This window comes from Oncorhynchus clarkii, chromosome 30, assembly GCF_045791955.1.
Source record: "Oncorhynchus clarkii lewisi isolate Uvic-CL-2024 chromosome 30, UVic_Ocla_1.0, whole genome shotgun sequence".
Taxonomy (NCBI): domain Eukaryota; kingdom Metazoa; phylum Chordata; class Actinopteri; order Salmoniformes; family Salmonidae; genus Oncorhynchus; species Oncorhynchus clarkii.
The window spans coordinates 30,973,576-30,996,835 of NC_092176.1; the positions used below are offsets into that span (position 1 = coordinate 30,973,576).

Consider the following 23,260-nt stretch of genomic DNA (forward strand, 5'->3'; position numbering starts at 1 on the left):
GGCCACCAGAGAGTGGCATTGTCCTCAAAAGTGGGTACTTTACTCTGATGACTGATTCATGTTTAATTACACGGTTTAACCTTGTTGAACTACTGAATGTAATGTTGACTAACATGTTGACTAAATTCCTTATTGAACAGCAGACGACAACTGTAATGAAAAGGGATGTTGTCGGTTTGACTGTGTACTCACTTCCTGTGATGGGCTTCCACTTGGCGCGGTTGATGATTCCGACGCCGCCAGTGATGTCATTGCCGTGACAGGAGCCGTGGGAAGTGTATGTCATGGACAGGTGAGTGGAGGCGTAGGAGATAGCCAACCACCTGATGGCCCCATATACACACACACACACACACACACACACACACACTCAGATAGTCAGATATGTGGGATATTCTGATTGTTGACCTGTGGTTACCTTCAGGCTACACACCTGAAAAAGGAGGCGTCTGCCGTGGTCCTGGGTTCATCCTCAGGCTCTGCTTCCTGATGTCCCCCTCTGTCATCCTCCTCTTCCTCTTCCCTGTGACCATAGCCATGCCCCCTCCACTCCTCCTCCAGCTCCCTGTTCTGCCGGTCCTCTTCCGGCTGCTGGTATACCCTGTTCCATCGGTCCTCTTCCGGCTGCTGGTATCCCCTGTTCCAACGGTCCTCTTCTGGTTCCTGGTATCCCCTGTTCCATCGGTCCTCTTCCGGCTGCTGGTATCCCCTGTTCCAACGCTCCTCTTCTGGTTCCTGGTATCCCCTGTTCCGCCGGTCCTCTTCTGGTTCCTGGTATCCCCTGTTCCGCCGGTCCTCTTCTGGATCCTGGTATCCCCTGTTCCAACGCTCCTCTTCTGGTTCCTGGTATCCCCTGTTTCTATCATCATCCTCTGGCTCCTCACGGTCATAGCCTCTATCCCAATCTGCCCCTCTGTCATACTCATCCTCGAACCTAGAAGAATGATTCAGATTTAGTTGATAGTTTATTTGGTTTGCCATAAAGAGAGTGCAGGAAGAGAGATATTGGGAGAGAGCGAGAGAATGAGAGTGAGTAGGAGAGAGCGAGAGAATGAGAGTGAGTAGGAGAGCGCGAGAGAATGAGAGAGTGGGAGAAAGCCAGAGAATGAGAGTGAGTGGGAGAGAGAGAAAGAGGGAGAGAGAGAGGGTGGGAGTAGGCGAGAGAGAGAGAGAGTAAGTGCCTCGTACTGTCTCTTCTTGCGGCTGTGTGCCCGGTCTCTCTCGCTGGTGCTGGCGGCCTTGGTTAGGCGGTGGTTGTCGTAGGGGTAGGACACTACCCTCTCCCCTCCCTGGAAGTTGGCCCCCAGTACAAACGGGTGGCTCTCCATCCACGAGATGATGGCTTGAGTCTCCACAGCTATCTGCAGGACAAGAAAAACAAACAGCAGCTGTCATGTTGAGGCGAAAGACAGAGAAATAGGACTTACTCGTACTGTCTCTGCTCTTCACACATCTACATTTATTTTCTCCCTCCTCTCCTGTCTTCATCCCCTCTCTTCCGCCCCTTCCTCTTCCCCATCCCCTCTCTCCCTTCACACACCTTGTCGTCCCCCACTGTGTCAGCAGGGATCTTGACATGGTGATTGGGGGTCAGTTTGGGCACCATACCCTTGTCCTCTGCCTCCCACAGAACACTGTTCAGGTCAGGGAAGTTGTGGAAGATGTCATGGCCGTCCTCCGTCCAGTGGCCTGTGGTCCAACCACTCAACTCTGAACCCTGTGGTGGCAATGGGACACAATGTTATGGAGAGAACCTGAAAGAACATCCTTACAGAACGTCTTAGGATTTGCTTGAATGTGTCTATTCTTGTCTTGTTTAAAATATCTTCTCTTAAGAAAAATAAAGTTGGGTGCCAGACTGTTCCTGCATGCAACAATACTTGCCTACAGCAAGTTGGCTAAATCAGAAACTGTCTGGCACCTAACTTTCTTTTTCTTTAAAGAAAAAAACATTTGCACCCTGGAAGAGTAAAGGAGGTACAGCCGGTAATACCACGTATAGTGCCCAGTACTAACCGCTATGAGGGCCTTCTCCTGTCCGTCAGGATTCAGAGAGGGCACCAGGTGGGTACGTATTCCCTCCACCAGGCGGCGCACTCTGGGGTTGCCGTCTCTGTACTCCTTACAAAGGTACTGCATCAGAAGAAGAACCATCTCCCGCCCTGTTGCCTCATTTCCATGGAGACCAGCCGTGTATCGGAACTCTGGCTCACCTAAGGGGGAAAAACACAGATCGTCATAGACTTTCCATACTAAAGAGGACACAAGTACAGAGCTTTCTGTGAAAAAGACAGTATTTTTTTCTTCCCACCTATCTCATGTTCTGTGGGGTTGCCTGATATCACCATGGCCACAATGTCTAGTCCATTGGAGCTGCGGCCCAGGCTGTACATACTGGTGATGTTGGGACACTCCTCAGACACAGACTTCATCAGCTACAGTAGAGACACAGTGGAAAGCAGAGGTCACCAACCCTGGTTGGAGACCTACAGTCTGTGCAGGACTTTGTTACAGTAAAACACATCTGATTTTAACCAATCATCAGTGTCAAGACAGTGTTGAAGTCATTTGTAACATTAGACCTGAATCCAGTTCATGAAGGTGGTATTCATCACCATCTCACCGTGACCATATCTGAGTAGTTGTGATGTCTGAAGTCCAGGTACTGGACTGGAGTCACCTCATTCTGCAACCTCTGGTAGGCACTGGTGGGGTCTGAGGAGACAGAAACACACAGCATGAGTGTTTGTGTGTGAGTGTGTTGGTGTGTGTGTGTGTGACTCACCAGGCAGTGGGCATCCCAGCACCTCCAGCCTCATACAGCAACTGCCGTTCCAGCTCTGAGGGATGACTCTGATGTAGCGAGCTAGTATGGGCTCAGCTAACTGATTCAGCACTGGGGTGTCCTTATCAGAGTTACCAAAGAACAACTGGAGAGAGAGAGAGGAGAAGAGAGAGATTGAGAGCGAGAGAAAGGAAGAGATAGCGAGAGAGAGATAAGAGGAGAGAGAGAGAGGAGGTAAGAGGTAAAGAGAGAAGAGAGAGAGTGGCGGTAAGAGATGGAGAGAGAGAGAAATATAGGACTCAATGGCCAGACACAGTAAACATTTACACCCCATGAAGAGAGGATAAGAATGAACCCTGCTTGGGAGCAAAGCTGACAAAAGCCTCATTTGAAACAGTGTAGCTGTGAGGCTAAAAGACTCACCCAGTCAGAGTAACCGTCATTCATGGTTGTCCATTCTCTGCTGTCATTACTGAATTGCACATAGTACGATGTCACAAAGTCACTCCTGGAACACAAAGTTTAGTCACCATTTTATTTAAATCTCTGTAGATAAAACATGCGCTTATGTGTGTGTGTGTCTTACTCATTGCGTGAGTCTCGTCCTTGTGTTATGATCCCAGTAAACTCTGTTACTCTGCGAGCGTCAATCTCAAACCAGTGAATGTTGTCCTCTTGGTTAGGACACCACGCCCCACCATGCATGTCGTCCTCATCCTCTGAAGCCTGGAAACCATACCGTTTTAGAGATTAGGGGATGAGGGGTTACCCTCAGGGTTAATGTGTGAGGGGTTACCCTCAGGGTTAATGTGTGAGGAGTTACGCTCAGGGTTAATGTGTGAGGGGTTACCCTCAGGGTTAATGTGTGAGGGGCTACCCTCAGGGTTAATATGTGAGGGTTTACCCTCAGGGTTAATGTGTGAGGGGCTACCCTCAAGGTTAGGGTTCATGTGTGAGGGTTTACCCCCAGGGTTCATGTGAGGGTTTACCCTCAGGGTTAGGGTTCATGTGTGAGGGGTTACCCTCAGGGTTCATGTGTGAGGGGTTACCCTCAAGGTTAGGGTTCATGTGTGAGGGGTTACCCTCAGGGTTAATGTGTGAGGGGTTACCCTCGGGGTTAATGTGTGAGGGGTTACCCTCAGGGTTAATGTGTGAGGGGTTACCCTCAGGGTTAATGTGTGAGGGGTTACCCTCAGGGTTAATGTGTGAGGGGTTACCCTCAGGGTTAATGTGTGAGGGGTTACCCTCAGGGTTAATGTGTGAGGGGTTACCCTCAGGGTTCATGTGTGAGGGGTTACCCTCAGGGTTCATGTGTGAGGGGTTACCCTCAGGGTTCATGTGTGAGGGCTTACCCTCAGGGTTAATGTGTGAGGGGTTACCCTCAGGGTTAATGTGTGAGGGGCTACCCTCAGGGTTAATGTGTGAGGGGTTACCCTCAGGGTTAATGTGTGAGGGGTTACCCTCAGGGTTAATGTGTGAGGGGTTACCCTCAGGGTTAATGTGTGAGGGGTTACCCTCAGGGTTAATGTGTGAGGGGTTACCCTCTGGGTTAGGGTTCATGTGTGAGAGGTTACCCTCAGGGTTAATGTGTGAGGGGCTACCCTCAGGGTTCATGTGTGAGGGGTTACCCTCAGGGTTCATGTGTGAGGGGTTACCCTCAGGGTTCATGTGTGAGGGGTTACCCTCAGGGTTCATGTGTGAGGGGTTACCCTCAGGGTTCATGTGTGAGGGGTTACCCTCAGGGTTCATGTGTGAGGGGTTACCCTCAGGGTTCATGTGTGAGGGGTTACCCTCAGGGTTCATGTGTGAGGGGTTACCTTCAGGGTTAATGTGTGAGGGGTTACCCTCAGGGTTAATGTGTGAGGGGTTACCCTCAGGGTTAATGTGTGAGGGGTTACCCTCAGGGTTAATGTGTGAGGGGTTACCCTCAGGGTTAGGGTTCATGTGTGAGGGGTTAGTGTGTATGGGTTAAGGATGAAGGTTACCTGCATGTTGAGCCGTGCCCTGCCCCGGCTGTAACGGTGGTGAGACATGGAGGAGGCCAGCAGCTGGTCTGATTCTATCCTGTGAGACTCCATACCCAGGGGAGGACACTCTGCCACCAGGGGAAAACATCTGTCTCACACACTTCACAAACGTTCCTAACCACACTGGAAAACATCATAAGGTATGCTAATGGTTTCTGGAAACCGATTATCTCAAATAAATTGAAGTATTAAACTAGTCAGATTACAAAAATTGTGAATATGAAGATGACATGGAGATGATAAAGGTATTTTTGTAATTGGATGGTAGTAGTTGACTTACTTTTGGGCTCTTTGAATACGGGTGGTCTCTTCTTGACTTTTTCCCTATCTTCCTCCTCCCTCCTCTGCTGAGCTCTCTCTGTTAAAGAGCACCCATAGTCAATCACTAACTACCATTCCAGTAATCAATTGTGTGTGTGCGTGCGCGCATGAGCTCGTTAAGAGTGTTGGGCCAGTAACTTAAAGGTTGCTTCTTCGAATCCCAGAGCCAAAGAAGCAACCTTTCAGTTAGGTGAAAAATCTGCCCATGTGCCCTTCAGCAAGGCACATATCCCTAATTGCTCCTGTAAGTCTCTCTGGATAAGAGCGTCTGCTAAATAACTCAAATGAAAACGTGCCTGTGCGTGTCTGCGTGCCTGTACGTGCCTGCGTGTATGTGCGTGACTGCGTGCCTGCGTGTATGTGCGTGCCTGTGCGTGCCTGCGTGTATGTGCGTGCCTGTGCGTGCCTGCGTGTATGTGCGTGCCTGTGCGTGCCTGCGTGTATGTGGCCAAATGCAGTAACACCTCAGAGGACCCACATGCCTCTGGGTTCCTTTCTATCTCTCCAAATCCAGGAATTTGCTGATTAAATTCACATTAATTTTATTGTATTCAGTAAACCTAGAGACAGGCGTGCGCGCATGGGCTTTCACAGCACACTCCATAAAGTTGCAGACAGACAGACACACTGTACACACCTGTTTTATGACTGTTTCAGTTGAGTGATTTTAATCACAGACACTTTTAACCTCAAGGATCCTTAAAGATTATCTGTCATCCCTTTACTGGTTAATCCCACACTGAAAACGCACTATATCTGTCATCCCTTTATTGGCTATTCCACACTGAAAACACAGTATATCTGTCACCCCTTTACTGGTTAATCCCACACCCTGGATATCCCACACTGAAAACACAGTACATCTGGCATCCCTTTACTGGTTAATCCCACACCCTGGCTATCCCACACTGAAAACACAGTATATCTGGCATCCCTTTACTGGTTAATCCCACACCCTGGCTATCCCACACTGAAAGACAGTACATCTGGCATCCCTTTACTGGTTAATCCCACACCCTGGCTATCCCACACTGAAAGACAGTACATCTGGCATCCCTTTACTGGTTAATCCCACACCCTGGATATCCCACAAAGACAAATGTTCCATATTATGATTATACAGTTCCTGTGGTTCTAACATGGTCACAGTGCACGAGGTACAGAAAGAGACCAGAACATGTGGCAACAGCTGTTGGTTAGATCTCCATCTCTGCCTTCCTTCTCTAACCGGGACTCTATGCTCCTCTGTTTCTATCCCTTATCTTGTTTTTTTCTCTCTTTTCATTCATCTTTCCTGTTAGTACTGTAACCTCTCTTGGCTGGCCCATCCCTCCCTCTTTCTTTGCTCCACTCCAGCTCATAAATAATTCAAACAGTACAGGTCACCACTATACCCCAGGCCTTTCTTCCCTGCCATCCTTCCTTCACAACACATTTCTACGGTTGAGATTTGTCCTGTTCTGGAGAGAATTAACTTTTGTCCCTCGTCTGCAAGTCTTAGCAAGTGAAGCCCAGGCAGAGACTAACATCTGTGTTTTCGTTCTTTTGGCTTTTATTGGAACCATGAACCACATGGGACTGATAAACCTCCTGTACATGAATCTGTCAGTAACATGACATGTTCTATCTGTGTGTCATATGTTCTTCTGATTGTCTGAGAGCTTTGACAGTACAATGTTTGGCATTGCAGTGTTACTAAGTTTTACTTGTTGCAATGTGTGGTTGTTTTACCTCCCTTAATTGAATGCACTGATTGTTAGCCGCTCTGCATAAGAATTACCAAAGATATTTAGTCTTACGGCTAAATGACCAAAATGTAAACGTAGTGTCAAATATTACTGTATGATGGGAAGTATCCACAACCTAGGACAGATGGACGGACAGACGGACAGATAGATCACAGTCATTCAGATCATAATGGAACAGACAGACAGACCACAGGTCAGATCATACCTCTGTCCTCTCTCTCCTTTTCTTTCCTTTGTCTTTCCCTCTCCTCCTCCTCCTCCTCCTGTTTTTTTGCTGTAGTAAACAAAGGAGTGAAAAACTTCAATGGGTGAATCCATTTTCCCCACCTCCCCATGTTTCAGATGTGAAACATTCAAAAGGTTGCAGATAGAACACCAACAGCTGTCATGATTCCCTATTCTATCTGACAGATAATCCATCACAACAGGTGTGAACAAAGCATTCTTCAACTTTTTCCCCTCTTCCCTTTCTTCATGTTTGCCACATAACCATAAACATAAGTGTTTGAAGAAAGGATCAATTCCATTACTTAGCTTATTTTGCAGTTTGTAACTTCAGCTGGCAAAGTCTCGCTAAACCCAATTTTATGAAGAAGATAACAGACCATGTAATTGAAACAGTCTGACAATTATACACGTCTCTTGTTCATTCTTGTGGGGAATGAAAGAGTGTAGGCCCATTACTTTGACTCTGTGGTAGCGGTCCAATTCTTTATTGTGTCTATCTAATCTTTAATTTACTGCAGGGTCCCAATGAAATGAAAAACAGATTTCTATTGGAAATTTGGCCATGGGTTAATGTTAGTTCATTTCATGTGTGTGTGTGTGTGTGTGTGTATGTGTGTGTGTGTGTGTGTGTGTGTACATACTCTCTCCACCACTATATCCATAGTCATACTCCTCGTACCATGGGCTTTCATAGGTAGGTGGTGGTGTAATAGAATCCTCTGTATCAGAGGGAGAAAACACAACGTTAGAACAGTCTTAGTATACTGTATCAGAGGGATAAAACACAACGTTAGAACAGTCTTAGTATACTGTATCAGAGGGATAAAACACAACGTTAGAACAGTCTTAGTATACTGTATCAGAGGGATAAAACACAACGTTAGAACAGTCTTAGTATACTGTATCAGAGGGATAAAACACAACGTTAGAACAGTCTTAGTATACTGTATCAGAGGGATAAAACACAACTTTAGAACAGTCTTAGTATACTGTATCAGAGGGATAAAACACAGCGTTAGAACAGTCTTAGTATACTGTATCAGAGGGAGAAACACAACGTTAGAACAGTCTTAGTATACTGTATCAGAGGGATAAAACACAACGTTAGAACAGTCTTAGTATACTGTATCAGAGGGAGAAACACAACGTTAGAACAGTCTTAGTATACTGTATCAGGGGGAGAAACACAACGTTAGAACAGTCTTAGTATACTGTAGCCTGGGTAACACATTGTTTCTGCATTGATTCAACAGGACTACCCCACTGGGCACAAACTGGTTGAATCAATGTTGTTTCCACGTCATTTCAGCAGTGGAAAGCTGATTGAATTTGCAAAAAGTCATCAATTTAAGAAATTTTGAGAATGTTTGTCTTTATTTCACCCAACTTTTAACCTACTATAAATCAAATGACATGGTTTTATTGATTTCACGTTGAATTAACGTTAGTTGACAACTCATTCAAATGCAAATCAAAACTAGACGTTGAACTGATGCATGTGCACAGTGGGACATAACTGCCCTGGCAAAACCACAAGTTGACTCCAGCAGAAACCTGTTTGGTAGTACTGTTCTCTTTTTACTAAACAACATGACACAGACTCTCTTTGGTTTTATGTGTGCTTTCCAAAGCTCTCTGTAGCTACGGCTATTTAACTAAAGGCCTTGATAATGCAGTAATCTTCCAATACAGTGATGTTCAAATTTCTGCAGCCACAACAGATGCTCTCTGTTTGGACCAACGTAAAGCTAGTGTAACTCACTGCTTGTTATTTGCCTAGTTAAATGTTTAATTTACATTTACAAGGAAGGAAAAACAAAACCATGAAAAGCCTTTGATTGTGTGGAACTAAACTCTCACCCACTCACTCTCATTTAAAAGAACAGCTATGATCTAGCTAGCCTGATGTGATTCCCTGGAGTTAGAGGACGGTTGATCATATCCCACACTAAAATACGGGTTGTCTTTCATTCTTAGAAAGGAGGAACACCAGCATACACTGTGGCTCTCTAAGCAGTGACTGACTGACTGACTGACTGACTGACTGACTGACTGAGATACATTTACAGTATGTATTGATTGAGTCATTGATTTAATTATGTAAGTTACCTGTGACAGCGTAGCTCAAGTCGTCTTTCTCTGTGGGGACGACCTCTTTACCGTCAGGGAAAGGAAGATTCTCGGGCACCTCATCTGTTATTGGAGAACAGAGAGAGTGAGAGTTAAGAGAATGAGAGAGTGCGATAGTGAGTGAGAGAATGAGAGAGTAAGAGTGAGAGAGCGAGATATTGAGAGAATGAGAGCGAAAGATAGCGTGAGAGAAAGAGAATGAAAAAGAGAAGAGAGAAAGAAAGGAGTGCAAGATTGAAGAGAGTGAGATAGAAGAGGAAGAAAGGAGGGAGATGGATGATGTAGTACGAGTAGAGCGCAAGAAGAGAAATGAGAACGGAGAGAGACGATGGAGTGATATGGTGAGAGAAATAGAGGATGAGAACGGAGAGAGACGATGGAGTGATATGGTGAGAGAAATAGAGGATGAGAACGGAGAGAGACGATGGAGTGATATGGTGAGAGAAATGGAGGATGAGAACGGAGAGAGACGATGGAGTGATATGGTGAGAGAAATAGAGGATGAGAACGGAGAGAGACGATGGAGTGATATGGTGAGAGAAATAGAGGATGAGAACGGAGAGAGACGATGGAGTGATATGGTGAGAGAAATAGAGGATGAGAACGGAGATGGTGGAGTGATATGGTGAGAGAAATAGAGGATGAGAACAGAGAGAGACGATGGAGTGATATGGTGAGAGAAATAGAGGATGAGAACGGAGATGGTGGAGTGATATGGTGAGAGAAATAGAGGATGAGAACAGAGAGAGACGATGGAGTGATATGGTGAGAGAAATAGAGGATGAGAACGGAGAGAGACGATGGAGTGATATGGTGAGAGAAATAGAGGATGAGAACAGAGATGGTGGAGTGATATGGTGAGAAAAATAGAGGATGAGAACGGAGAGAGATGGTGGAGTGATATGGTGATAGAAATAGAGGATGAGAACGGAGAGAGATGGTGGAGTGATATGGTGATAGAAATAGAGGATGAGAACGGAGAGAGATGGTGGAGTGATATGGTGATAGAAATAGAGGATGAGAACGGAGAGAGATGGTGGAGTGATATGGTGAGAGAAATAGAGGATGAGAACGGAGAGAGATGGTGGAGTGATATGGTGAGAGAAATAGAGGATGAGAACAGAGAGAGATGGTGGAGTGATATGGTGAGAGAAATAGAGGATGAGAACGGAGAGAGACGATGGAGTGATATGGTGAGAGAAATAGAGGATGAGAACGGAGATGGTGGAGTGATATGGTGAGAGAAATAGAGGATGAGAACAGAGAGAGACGATGGAGTGATATGGTGAGAGAAATAGAGGATGAGAACGGAGAGAGACGATGGAGTGATATGGTGAGAGAAATAGAGGATGAGAACAGAGATGGTGGAGTGATATGGTGAGAAAAATAGAGGATGAGAACGGAGAGAGATGGTGGAGTGATATGGTGATAGAAATAGAGGATGAGAACGGAGAGAGATGGTGGAGTGATATGGTGATAGAAATAGAGGATGAGAACAGAGATGGTGGAGTGATATGGTGAGAGAAATAGAGATTGAGAACGGAGAGAGACGATGGAGTGATATGGTGAGAGAAATAGAGGATGAGAACGGAGAGAGATAGTGGAGTGATATGGTGAGAGAAATAGAGAGGTATTGGAGAGTAAGATACTGTAGGAGTGGAAATATGGAGCAATGGTAGAGTAAAACAGTAGTGGAAATATGGACACAGTAACGTAATGAAAACTTTTAACTTTCACACAAAGTACAGAAGAGCTGAGCTAAGCTATGAATGTCACTGACAGACCTTCATATGAGATGATCTTTCCATCATCTGATTAAAACTCATTGGGTAAAGCAGCATTTCTCAAACTCGGTACTCTGGACTCCAAGGGGTGGAAGTTTTGGTTTTTGCCCTAATACTACACAGCTGATTCAAATGATCAAAGCTGGATGATTAGTTTATTTTAATTAGCTGCGTAGTGCTGGGGCAAAAACCAAAACGTGCTCACCTTGGGGTCCCGAGGACCGAGTTTGGGAAACCCTGGGTTAAAGACTCCAGGTGGTTTGATGTAGAGAGGAGCTGGAGAAGAAATGTACAAGTCCAAATAGTTCAGTATGTGCTGTTATAAACTTATAAACGAATAGCTAGTATGTAAAATACTTTACTAACTACTTGGAAATTACTATTCAAGTTATTTCAAAATGACATTTTACAGTTGTTGGTACCTTTATCCCATTCATCCATTCATTCAGTCAGTCAGTCATTGTCAGTCATTTTAGGAAACTGAGGTTTAAACATACATTTGGCTTCCCAGTAGTCTTCATCTCCCGTGTCCACCTCTCCATCCACCACAAGAGGGGGGGGTGTGGCCGTCGGGTCCTCTCCCTTCCAATAGTCATCTTCTGGGTCGACCACTGGGCCTGCAGGCTCCTCCTCCTCTCCCTTCCAGTAGTCATCCTCTGAGTCAGTCTCTGGGGTGGCTGGCTTATCATCATCAGGGTTCCAGTACTCATCCTCTGAGTCAGTCTCTGGGGTGGCTGGCTTATCATCATCAGGGTTCCAGTACTCATCCTCTGATTTTGTCTCTGGGGTGGCTGGCTTATCATCATCAGGGTTCCAGTACTCATCCTCCGAGTCAGTCTCTGGTGTGGCTGGCTTATCATCATCAGGGTTCCAGTACTCATCCTCTGAGTCAGTCTCTGGGGTGGCTGGCTTATCATCATCAGGGTTCCAGTAGTCATCCTCTGAGTCAGTCTCTGGGGTGGCTGGCTTATCATCATCAGGGTTCCAGTAGTCATCCTCTGTCAGAGGGACACAGGACAGTAGATGTAACATTATTATTGTGGAGAAAATCCATATACTTTTCAATGGTACAAATAAGATCAACATTTTGATTGGTATTAGAACACTGAGGCACCAGCTACAGAGAAATGATGAGAAAACATCTGCACTCACCTCTGTCTAAATAGGGGAAGTCTGGGTAGGGGTCAGGTTCTGTGGGCGCTTCAGAGGGAACAGAGAGCACCGTCTTACAAACAACTTAGCACTCACAAATTACAAATCATTGTATAGCTAATTTATCAATTCTAGTCTGTCTTAAAGAACCAGTGAGGTCAAAAACAAGATGTTCTGTGTTTCATATATACAGTATTTACACACTATGAAGTTGGAATAATACGGTGAAATTGTAAAAATTACAATAATACCCTTTAGCGTTAGAGCTGTTTATAAAGATAGCCTGAAATTTTTGCCTGTTTAGGTGGGATGGAGTTTTGGCTTGCCTGGTGACATCACCAGGCTGCAAATTAGTTAATAAACCAATAAGAGTTCCAAACCTCTAAGCCAATAACAGCTAATCGTCAGTTTTCCCCTCTCCACTCAGAACACTCCCAGGCAGTCCTAGCAAAATTCTTGCTTGAGAAATTGCTCTTTACTAAGAAGCTGTTTTTTGTTTATTTTTTTTAACAATTTTAATTGAAAATAATCACAGTAAGGAACTTAATTGTTACCCAGAAATGATTTGATACTGAGATGAAAACAGCTGCATTGGACCTTTAACTAGAGTGGTGTGTAACTAAATTACCTGGCTCTGTGTACACCTCTGTGGTAGTGGTCGGGGGTAGTGTGGTAGTGGTCGGTGGTGGAGTTGTTGGTGCTTTGCCGCGGCGGCCTCCCTTGTCCTTCAGCTTTTTGTCTGCTTTAGACTCCTTGTTCTTCTTGTCCTTCTTACCCTTTTTTTTCTTCCCTTTGCCCTCCTCCTCCTCTGGGGCTCTCCTGACCCGGGCTTGGAGATGGACGAAGAAGCAAAGGAAAGTGAATAAACTCGATCATGTTGACCCCTGAGGTCCCAATATGAGGCCTTACAGCTCCTACCAGATATGTATATCGCTCTGGATGAGAGCGTCTGCTAAATTACTCAATTGTAAATGTTGAAATTGATAGGACAATATGGCATTCAAACAACGGCTATAAATCAACACCAACTTTCTGCAATTGAAACAGAATGATGAGAGAGCAAGGGACGGAAAGAGAGAGAGAGACAGACAGAAAGACAGAGATCCCGGTCCAGACATGTGTACCAGGAAGTGGGTCTGCCAGACAGCATCACTAGCAGGGGGCACAGCTGAGCTAACGTCTGGCAGACAGGCTGTGTATGTGTGTGTGGCGGGGGGGAGATGACGGTGTCCTGTGCAGAAGAAAGCCTCCTCTGTTCTATCTACAAAAAAGGTTTGGGGTAGTTTCCCCTTTTTTCCCCCAATTTCGTGATATCCAATTGGTAGTTAGTCTTGTCCCATCACTGAAACTCCCCTACTGACTCGGGCGAGGCAAAGGTCGAGAGCCATGCGTCCTCTGAAACACGACCCTGCCAAGCCGCACTGCTTCTTGACACGTTGCTCACTTAACCCGGAAGAATGGATAATGAAGCTGTTCTTCTTTCTGGCCTTTCCTCTGAATGAACATATTTACAGAATTTTGTATGTTATGAATAATATGTGGATGTAATTATCCTCTTGTGCTGCTTATGGTTCTGCCTCAATCGCCCCTGGAAGGCATTGTATTGTATGGTAATGTAATGTAACATATTGGGAAGCAAAAAGTTGTGTAAATCCAGAAGTCAGTGGAGCCTCATTGGCATTTCACTATCTCTCTTCATGGCTGTCTGAATATCAGTGCCAGTGACATAACTGTGGAACGGAGGCTATGTCTTCATGGAAAATATTCCTCTCCATTAGTAAACCCAGTCAAACTGTAATGACATGCTGTTAGGGCATTATCAACATTGTCCTGTCTGACTCTGTGTGGTTGGTAATTCTCATATCTTCTCAATGGTGGACAAATAGGTATAACAGTAGTAGCAACTATCCCATAGCACACTACAAACTATGTAACAATGTCTACCTACTGTACAACATACACTGAACAAAAAAATGGACGCAACATGTTAAGTGTTTGTTTCATGAGCTGAAAAAAAAAATTCCATACGCACAAAAAGCTTATTTCTCTAAAATGTTGTGCACAAATTTGTTTACGTCCTTGCTAGTAAGCAATTCTCCTTGCCAAGATAATCCATCCATATGGCATATTAAGCTGATTAAACAGCATGATCACTACACAGGTGTAACTTGTGCTGGGGACAATAAAAGGCCACTCTAAAAATGTTTTAACCTAACAATAAAAATTGAAATTTTAACCCATGGGTTAACTGCCTTGTTCAGTGGTAGAAGAACAGATTTTTTACCTTGTCTGCTTGGGATCCGATCTTGCAATCTTTCAGTTACTAGTCCAACACTCTAACCACTAGGCTACCTGCCGACCCAGTTTTGTCACACACCACTATGACACAGATGTCTCAAGTTTTGCGAGAGCGTGCAATTGGCATGCAGACTGCAGGAATGTCCACCAGAGCTGTTGCCAGAGACTTGAATGTTAATGTCTCTACCATAAGCAACCTCCAACGTTGTTTTAGAGAATTTGGCAGTGTCCAACTGCAGACCACGTATTCCCATGGCCGGTCCCGGCCATTCTGCCGCCCTAGGCAAGCCTAAAGAAATTGCCTTCCCATGCAAAACTAGAACAGTCCCAGTAAACAAAATAACATTGAAAAGACATCTAAAATAGTATTTTCCAGACATTGAAGTTAGGTTCAATTTACGTTCTGAATGAAAGGTGAAAATTTGTTTTTTTCTGGACATTGAAAATATGCATTTTCCAGACGTTGAAATCAACAGAATTTTTGGTTCTGAATAAAAGTTGAAAAGACGTCATTTAGAAACGTCTATGTTTGGAGGCCGGTCCAGACAGGACCAAATCTGAACCAAACATAGACGTCTATGTTTGGGCCAAATCAATGCCGGTCGATACCAGACAAAATGTGAACCAACGTCCATGGACATGGAATGCAAGGCCAGTCTGGATTGCACCAAAAAAAGACATCCAGTCCAGACAGAGCAACAACAAAAAGACATCCAGTATCGTGTCTAGTCGCTTATTTGCTACTTACATGCGGTAATAATAAAAAGGAGTGTAATAGCCTACAGTTTTCTTGACATTTTGTTTTAATTATTGTGAATGGGTTATGTTTTACCCTGGCTATATCTGCTACATGATTCATGTTAGATTATTTTGGGGACGGAATGTTGGTTGCGCGCCGCAGCGATGCTTCTCTCCAACAGAGAGACGAGCTGGGAATAAACAATCAAAATATTTTGCAGCCTTGCCTTTGACAAAGTGGGAGCTGCTTATCACAGGGCGGCATCAGCGCTCACCTAAAAAGCCCATATGCCACTGTTTAAGAGAAATTGACATTGTTTTGGGGCAGAATTATGTGAGATTTAATGTGTTGTTGGAAGTGCATCTTTATCAATTTAGTTCAGAAAATGATACTCTCGTCAATGTGCCGCCACAGGCCGCAGCCTAAATCTGCCAAATGAGCGGGCTGGCCCTGTGTATTCCCAGTCATGTGAAATCTATAGATTTATTTCAATTGACTGATTTCCTTATATGAACTGTAACTCAGTAAAATCTTCAAAATTGAGGCATGTTGCATTTTATATTTTTCTTCAGTGTGGTTACACAGTACCTACTAACTAATATAATTACCATATAAATACATGGTTTTAGTGCAACCTAATTGGGAAATTGGTCTGATTCAACCAACAGATGTGTGTGCTGAAGTTTACTAGATTTTAAGCTGTGAAACTCAGAAACAAATGTACTTTATGATTAAAACTTCATCATCATCTCTGTCTCAGAGGGTGATTCCTTCCACTGTAGAGTGGGGTTCTGTGGTCACTGTTCACCCATGATTACAGCACAATCAGTGGAAAAGAAAAGTTGACTGTACAAATCTGTTTGCAAGATGCTCAGCTCAGAGCCCAGCCAGGTCTGTTACTGCAGCAGCAGACTAAATCTTCCCCAGTCTCAGTCCCAGTCCAAGTACCAGTCTCAGTCTCAGTCTCAGTCCCAGTCCAAGTACCAGTCTCAGTCTCAGTCTAAGTCCCAGTCCAAATACCAGTCTCGTCCAAGTACCAGTCTCAGTCCCAGTCCAAGTACCAGTCCTAGTCCATGTACCAGTCTCAGTCTCAGTCCCAGTCCAAGTACCAGTCCTAGTCCAAGTACCAGTCTCAGTCTAAGTCCCAGTCCCAGTGCAAGTACCAGTCCCAGTCTCAGTCCCAGTCCAAGTACCAGTCCTAGTCCAAGTACCAGTCCAAGTACCAGTCCTAGTCCAAGTACCAGTCTCAGTCCCAGTCCCAGTCCAAGTATCAGTCCTAGTCCAAGTACCAGTCCAAGTCTCAGTCCCAGTCCCAGTCCAAGTACCAGTCTCAGTCCAAGTCCCAGTCCCAGTCCAAGTACCAGTCCTAGTCCAAGTACCAGTCCAAGTACCAGTCCTAGTCCAAGTATCAGTCTCAGTCCCAGTCCAAGTACCAGTCCTAGTCCAAGTACCAGTCTCAGTCCCAGTCCCAGTCCAAGTATCAGTCCTAGTCCAAGTACCAGTCTCAGTCCCAGTCCTAGTCCAAGTACCAGTCTAAGTCCCAGTCCCAGTCCAAGTATCAGTCCTAGTCCAAGTACCAGTCTCAGTCCCAGTCCAAGTACCAGTCTCAGTCTCAGTCCCAGTCCCAGTCCAAGTATCAGTCCTAGTCCAAGTACCAGTCTCAGTCTCAGTCCCAGTCCTAGTCCAAGTACCAGTCTCAGTCCCAGTCCCAGTCCAAGTACCAGTCTCAGTCTCAGTCTCAGTCCCAGTCCAAGTACCAGTCTCAGTCTAAGTCCCAGTCCCAGTCCAAGTATCAGTCCTAGTCCAAGTACCAGTCTCAGTCCCAGTCCTAGTCCAAGTACCAGTCTCAGTCCCAGTCCCAGTCCAAGTATCAGTCCTAGTCCAAGTACCAGTCTCAGTCTCAGTCGCAGTCCAAGTACCAGTCCCAGTCTCAGGCCCAGGTTTACTTTGCTCTGCTCTGGTGCGTGCCAAGAGACACGGTCCAGATGGGTATGACAAAAGACAAAAGGAACACCTATGTGAGAAAGCTGTTCATTGACTACAGCTCAGCGTTCAACACCATAGTGCCCTCCATATAATCACTAAGCTAAGGAACCTGGGATTATATTTTATTTTATTAGGATCTCTTTTAGTCCTCATTTGGACTGTTCTTCCAAGAGTTCTTAAAATACAATTTATAATATGATCATATTTTCACATACAACACACTGTTACAAACAGACATAATACACTGACATGTTGACCAGATAAATACTCAGTCTAAAAAGTATGATTCTTCATCTACCATAGTCCAGCACAGCTTTCCTATGTATTACATTTAAATGGTTTTAAAGTATTGTTTGAATTTATATATTGAAAATGGTCTTGTTTGCTCAGATAAATGATTCAATTTCTTTATTGCTCTAAATCGAAATGTTATTTAGCCTTCTCTTTTCTGTCTAGATGACACATAGGTGGTGGACAATCTATTCCTAGTGTCACGACTTCTACCGAAGTCGTTGCCTCTCCTTGTTCGGGCGGTGCTCAGCGTTCGACGTCACCGGTCTTCTAGCCATCATTGATCCATTTTCATTTTCCATTGGTTTTGTCTTGTCTTCCCACACCTGTTTTCAATCCCATTCATTACCTGTTGTGTATTTAACCCTCTGTTTCCCCTCATGTCTTTTGTCAGAGATTGTTTATTGTCAGTGTTGTGTTTATTGTATAGGTGCGCGACGGGTCCTCGTACCCATGTTTGTTTATATTCTATTCTTATTAGTGTTATGGAGCATGTTACTTGGACATTCATTAAAGACTCCATTTTACACTCCGTTTGACTCCTGCGCCTGACTTCCCTGCCACCTATACACACGACTTTGACACCTAGTATTTACTGAATGTCTGTCTCTTTCCAACTGAATACTGTTGTGAATAGAGTTTGGCTGTTATAAATGGTGTATATTACAAAATAAAATAAGCATGTATTTATTTAATATCTTGTTGACTGATGACCAACCAAGAGCATTGAGCATGACTACAACCGAATAACCATATATCCACCTTAAAACAATCCTTGCTGCTTTGTTCTGCAGCCTCCAAATTTAACTTGTGGATGCATTTCCCCAGAACACAGAACAGTAGATCACCTGACTCCCAATTAATGCTTGGGTTGTTTACTTAAGAATCTTTCCCGGTAAATATTTAGCTATCCTTCTGATCATGCATGCAGTTTTAATATTTTGTTTTACATAGATGAGTTATTTGAGACGACCATGATAAGCAGTTGTCTAGCTGCACTCCTAGTAGTTTGGTTTCTGCCACTTCCTAAGTTTGTACTCCCCCCATACTTAATTGTATTCCATGCTGTGTTGGTCTTTTTCTAGTGGAACAGACCAACATAACTTTGGTTTTCTTAGTGTTTAAAACAAGTTTGTTCCCGGCAAACCCACTCCCTGATATTTTCCAAATCTACTTGTACAGCTTGCTGTACGTGTTGAACCGATTGGAAAAAGAGGACAGAGCACGCTCCCATTCTCAGTGACAGGGCTGCAGTGGAGCAGGTTGAGAGCTTCAAGTTCCTTGGTGTTCACATCACCAACAAACTAACATGGTCCAAGCACACCAAGACAGTCGTGAAGAGGGCACGACAAAACCTATTCCACCTCGGGAGACTGAAAAGATTTGACATGGGTCTTCAAATCCTCAAAAGGTTCTACAGCTGCACCATCGAGAGCATCCTGGTTGTATCACTGCCTGGTACGGCAACTACTCAGCCTCCGACCGCAAGGCACTACAGAGGGTAGTGCGTACGGCCCAGTACATCACTGGGGCCAAACTTCCTGCCATCCAGGACCTCTATACCAGGCGGTGTCAGAGGAAGGCCCTAAAATTTGTCAAAGACTCAAGCCACCCTAGTCATAGACTGTTCTCGTTGCTACCGCACGGCAAGCGGTACCGGAGCACCAAGTCTAGGTCCAAGAAGCTTCTAAACAGCTTTTACCCCCAAGCCATAAAACTCCTGAACACCTATTCAAATAGCAACCCAAACTATTTGCATTGCGCCCCCCCCCCCCCCTATTCACCGCTGCTACTCTCTGTTGTTATCTCCTATGCATAGTCACTTTAATAAATCTACCTACATGTATATATTACTCAACTAACACATTGACCTTGTATTGGTAACCCCCTGTATATAGTCTTACAAGTGTTATTTTACTGCTGCTCTTTAATTACTTGTTACTTTTATTTCTTATTCTTATCCGTATAACTGCATCATTGGTTAGGGGCTCGTAAGTAAGCGTTTCAATGTAATACCTGTTGTATTCGGCACATTTGACTAATACAAATGTATTTTATTTTATTTTATTGTCTTGCTGTATAAATTGTAGTATCATCTGAAAATGTAGTGGTTTGAGTTTCAGATAAGGCATAAGGAAGGTTGTTGGTATATATTAAGTAAAGAAGTGGACCAAGGCAGCTGCCCTGTGGTATTCCACAGTTTAAAACATGAGGGGAAGAAAATTAACCATTGATATACAGTGGGGAGAACAAGTATTTGATACACTGCCGATTTTGTAGGTTTTCCTACTTACAAAGCATGTAGAGGTCTGTCATTTTTATCATAGGTACACTTCAACTGTGAGAGACGGAATCTAAAACAAAAATCCAGAAAATCACATTTGTATGATTTTTAAGTAATTAATTTGCATTTTATTGCATGACATAAGTATTTGATCACCTACCAACCAGTTAGTTTTTCTTTAAGAGGCCCTCCTGTTCTCCACTCATTACCTGTATTAAATGCACCTGTTTGAACTCGTTACCTGTATAAAAGACACCTGTCCACACACTCAATCAAAATATATTTTAGATTTTAGATTCTTCAAAGTAGAGACCCTTTGCCTTGATGACAGCTTTGCATACTCTTGGCATTGAGTAGGTGTGTCCAAACTTTTGACTGGTGGTATACAGAAGACAGCCCTATTTGGTAAAAGACCAAGTCCATATTATGGCAAGAACAGCTCATATAAGCAAAGAGAAACAACAGTCCATCATTACTTTAAGACATGAAGGTCAGTCAATCCATACAATTTCAAGAAATTTGAAAGTTTCTTCAAGTGCAGTCGCAAAAACCATCAAGTGCTATGATGAAACTGGCACTCATGAGGACTTCCACAGGACAGGAAGACCCAGAGTTACCTCTGCTACAGAGGACAAGTTCCTTAGAGTTACCATCCTCAGAATTTTCAGACCAAATAAATGCTTCACAGAGTTCAAGTATCAAACACATCTCAACATCAACTGTTCAGAGGAGACCTTATGAATCAGGCCTTCATGGTCAAATTGCTGCAAAGAAACCACTACTAAAGGACACTAATAAGAATAAGAGACTTGCTTGGGCCAAGAAACACGAGCAATGAACTTTAGACCGTTGGAAATCTGTCCTTTGGTCTGATGAGTCCAGATTTCAGATTTTTGGTTTTAATTACCGTGTCTTTGTGAGACGCAGAGTAGGTGAAGGAAAAGCAGCAAACAAGTTCTAAGCATATGTGGGAACTCCTTCAAGACTGTTGGAAAATTATTTCCAGGTGAAGCTCGTTGAGAGAATGCCAAGAGAGTGCAAAGCTGTCATCAAGGCAAAGGGTGGCTACTTTATAGAATCTAAAATATATTTTGATTTGTTTAACACTTCTCTGGTTACTACATGATTCCATATGTGTTATTTCATAGTTTTGATGTCTTCAGAAAATTGTAAAAATAAAGAAAAACCCTTGAGTAGGTGTGTCCAAATGTACATAGTAATTCAATCAATCAATCACCTAACCTAACCTAACCAAACCTACATGTACATACAGTGCATTCGGAAAGTATTCAGTGTTATTGCGTGTAGATTTAATCTTTAGAATATACTGTAAGACTGTAACAACAAAATGTAGAAAAAGTCAATGGGTCTGAATACTTTCCGAATACACTGTATTACCTCAATCAATCACCCCAACTACCTCGTACCCAAGTACACTGACTTGGTACCGGTACTCCTTAAATATAGCCTTGTTATTGTTATTTTATTGTGTTACTATTTTCTTTTTATCTATTTGCTCATTTTCTTACTTTTTAACTACATTGTAGGGAAAAAGCTTGTAAGTAAGCATTTCACTGTAAAGTGTACACTTGTTGTATTCGGTGCATGTGTCAAATAAGATGTGATTTGATTTTGTGAGCTGGAGACAAACAGGTGAGAGTGGTGTGTGCAGGGTATGTGTGTGTATACTGTTGGACAGGTCATAGTGACTGAACAGTGCCTGGGTAATTCAGGAAACCGCCGGGTTCTTTTGAAACCAATGCTCTCCATTCATCTTCCATGTTCTCTGTGCCTTATCCCCTGTCCTCTGTGCCCTGTCTCCTGTCTGACAATGTAACATAATGTTCTCCAGTCCTGCTCCTGGAAAGGAGGCATCTGTTCCAGCCCAACAACCAGACGATGTAGATTATTTTTTTCTATTAATGGTTTGATCATTAGTTGATACGGTGTGTTATTGCTGGGCTGGAACAAAGTCCTGCACATCTTGTGAGTCTCCAAGACTAGGATCCAAGAACACTAGTGTAACACAAGCCAGGGGTTCCAAAACAGTTTTCTTCTTGAGCCCCATCAAGTAGATAAAACCATCCATGTTTCTAGCCACAACTCAATTGGGATCTACCAGTGGATCCCAACTCTCCACTTAGTAACATGTATTATAATAGGTGGGTTGGCTTTGTTCTTACCTGGTACGGCTTCTTCCTCTGTGGCTCTCTTTGCCTTGCCAGTCTGTCTTTGCGTCTCTGTGAGCTCCTGTTCTTTAGCCGGCTCATCCTGGGACTCCTCTCCATGTAGGGCCTCCATTCCTCCATCCATCCCTCTCTCCACAGCCTGGCCTATAGAGACTATGCCTTCTGCGCTCTCCCCTCCTCTTAGCAGTAGCACACAGCATAGGGCCAGCAGAACCAAACACACCACTGCAGTATGACCCCCCATCCTCCCTACTCTACAGTACCTACCTCAATGTTCTACAAAATACTTCTAGCTCAGTATTCCGATCAAGTATTCCACCACAGTATTCTACTTCAGAATTAAAGTTATTGCTAAAGTTCCAGCTCAGAACGCTACTCAGAAATTCTACCTCAGTGTTCTAAATCAGTATTCTACAAAATGATTCTACCTCACCAAAACACCTCACTGTTCTGTCTCAGTATTCTACTCCAGTGTTCCACACCTTCACTCTAGTGAGGAATATTCTGGAGTTCCACGCGCACTGCAAGCCACAGCTAAACACACTCACTCAAAGCATGAGGCAGGGCTGAACACAGAGAGGAGGGAGGGAGGAAAAGAAGCCCAAAAACAATGGCTGAGGGAGACAGAGAAAGAATCACCTTCACCTGGCTGATGAGTTGGAACAGGTGCCCAGATCAAAAGGAGATCTCAGCACAGATTGAGCAGAGCAGCTCACTGGAGAAGCCAGGAGAGGAAAGGCAGAATCCAGGCTGGCTCTATAGATTTGAAAATAGAGCTTAGTCCTGTAGCAGAGTGCTTCTACCAGCTCTTCCCTCCGCAGACTGCTCTTCCCTCCGCAGACTGCCACAGACAGGCACGAATGGAAAGGCTCCCAGGACGCTGGATTCCAGAGGAGGAGAGGGGGAGGGGAAAAGAGTGGAAAGAGGGTGGGGGAGGACAGAATGTGTGTGTGCTAACAATACTGAACCCCACAACATCTGTGGACTCATGGAGTGGACTTAGTTCAAAGCAAATGAAAACAATAAAGAACATATTCCACCTCAAACTGGATTTAGTTTTTTAGGAATGTCCCGCTCTCCTTACCATCCAGATTTCAGGGGAACTGTAGCATTCTTTCCTTACGATGTAGCTTAGCAAAGTCTCCCATTAGTTTGAAGGAAAACTCATTCCCAGCCAAGAAGAAACACACACACACATGCCTGAACACACACATGCATACTACACACACACACACACACACACACACACACACACACACACACACACACACACACACACACACACACACACACACACA

At 44.2% G+C, this 23,260-nt stretch overlaps 1 protein-coding gene across 2 annotated transcripts in view; it reads right to left on the reverse strand.

The window, feature by feature from the left end:
• LOC139390141 (inactive carboxypeptidase-like protein X2) overlaps positions 1 to 22,845 on the reverse strand; it is a 25,357-nt gene extending 2,512 nt beyond the window's left edge. The window contains exons 1-19 of one of the 2 annotated variants that reach the window (XM_071137340.1): positions 21,957 to 22,845; positions 12,804 to 13,004; positions 12,176 to 12,223; positions 11,521 to 12,021; positions 9,219 to 9,302; positions 7,751 to 7,828; positions 7,087 to 7,155; positions 5,093 to 5,170; positions 4,771 to 4,880; positions 3,372 to 3,511; positions 3,209 to 3,293; positions 2,786 to 2,930; positions 2,624 to 2,715; positions 2,312 to 2,435; positions 2,017 to 2,213; positions 1,541 to 1,717; positions 1,189 to 1,361; positions 434 to 934; positions 193 to 323 (exon numbers count right to left, since the gene is read on the reverse strand). In XM_071137340.1, coding sequence (XP_070993441.1) covers positions 193 to 323; positions 434 to 934; positions 1,189 to 1,361; positions 1,541 to 1,717; positions 2,017 to 2,213; positions 2,312 to 2,435; positions 2,624 to 2,715; positions 2,786 to 2,930; positions 3,209 to 3,293; positions 3,372 to 3,511; positions 4,771 to 4,880; positions 5,093 to 5,170; positions 7,087 to 7,155; positions 7,751 to 7,828; positions 9,219 to 9,302; positions 11,521 to 12,021; positions 12,176 to 12,223; positions 12,804 to 13,004; positions 21,957 to 22,206 — 3,184 coding nt within the window. In that variant the 5' untranslated portion in view covers positions 22,207 to 22,845. The remainder of the gene's footprint in view (positions 1 to 192; positions 324 to 433; positions 935 to 1,188; positions 1,362 to 1,540; positions 1,718 to 2,016; positions 2,214 to 2,311; positions 2,436 to 2,623; positions 2,716 to 2,785; positions 2,931 to 3,208; positions 3,294 to 3,371; positions 3,512 to 4,770; positions 4,881 to 5,092; positions 5,171 to 7,086; positions 7,156 to 7,750; positions 7,829 to 9,218; positions 9,303 to 11,520; positions 12,022 to 12,175; positions 12,224 to 12,803; positions 13,005 to 21,956) is intronic. The other variant, XM_071137341.1, reaches the window with a different exon arrangement.
• Positions 22,846 to 23,260: the final 415 nt, after the last annotated feature.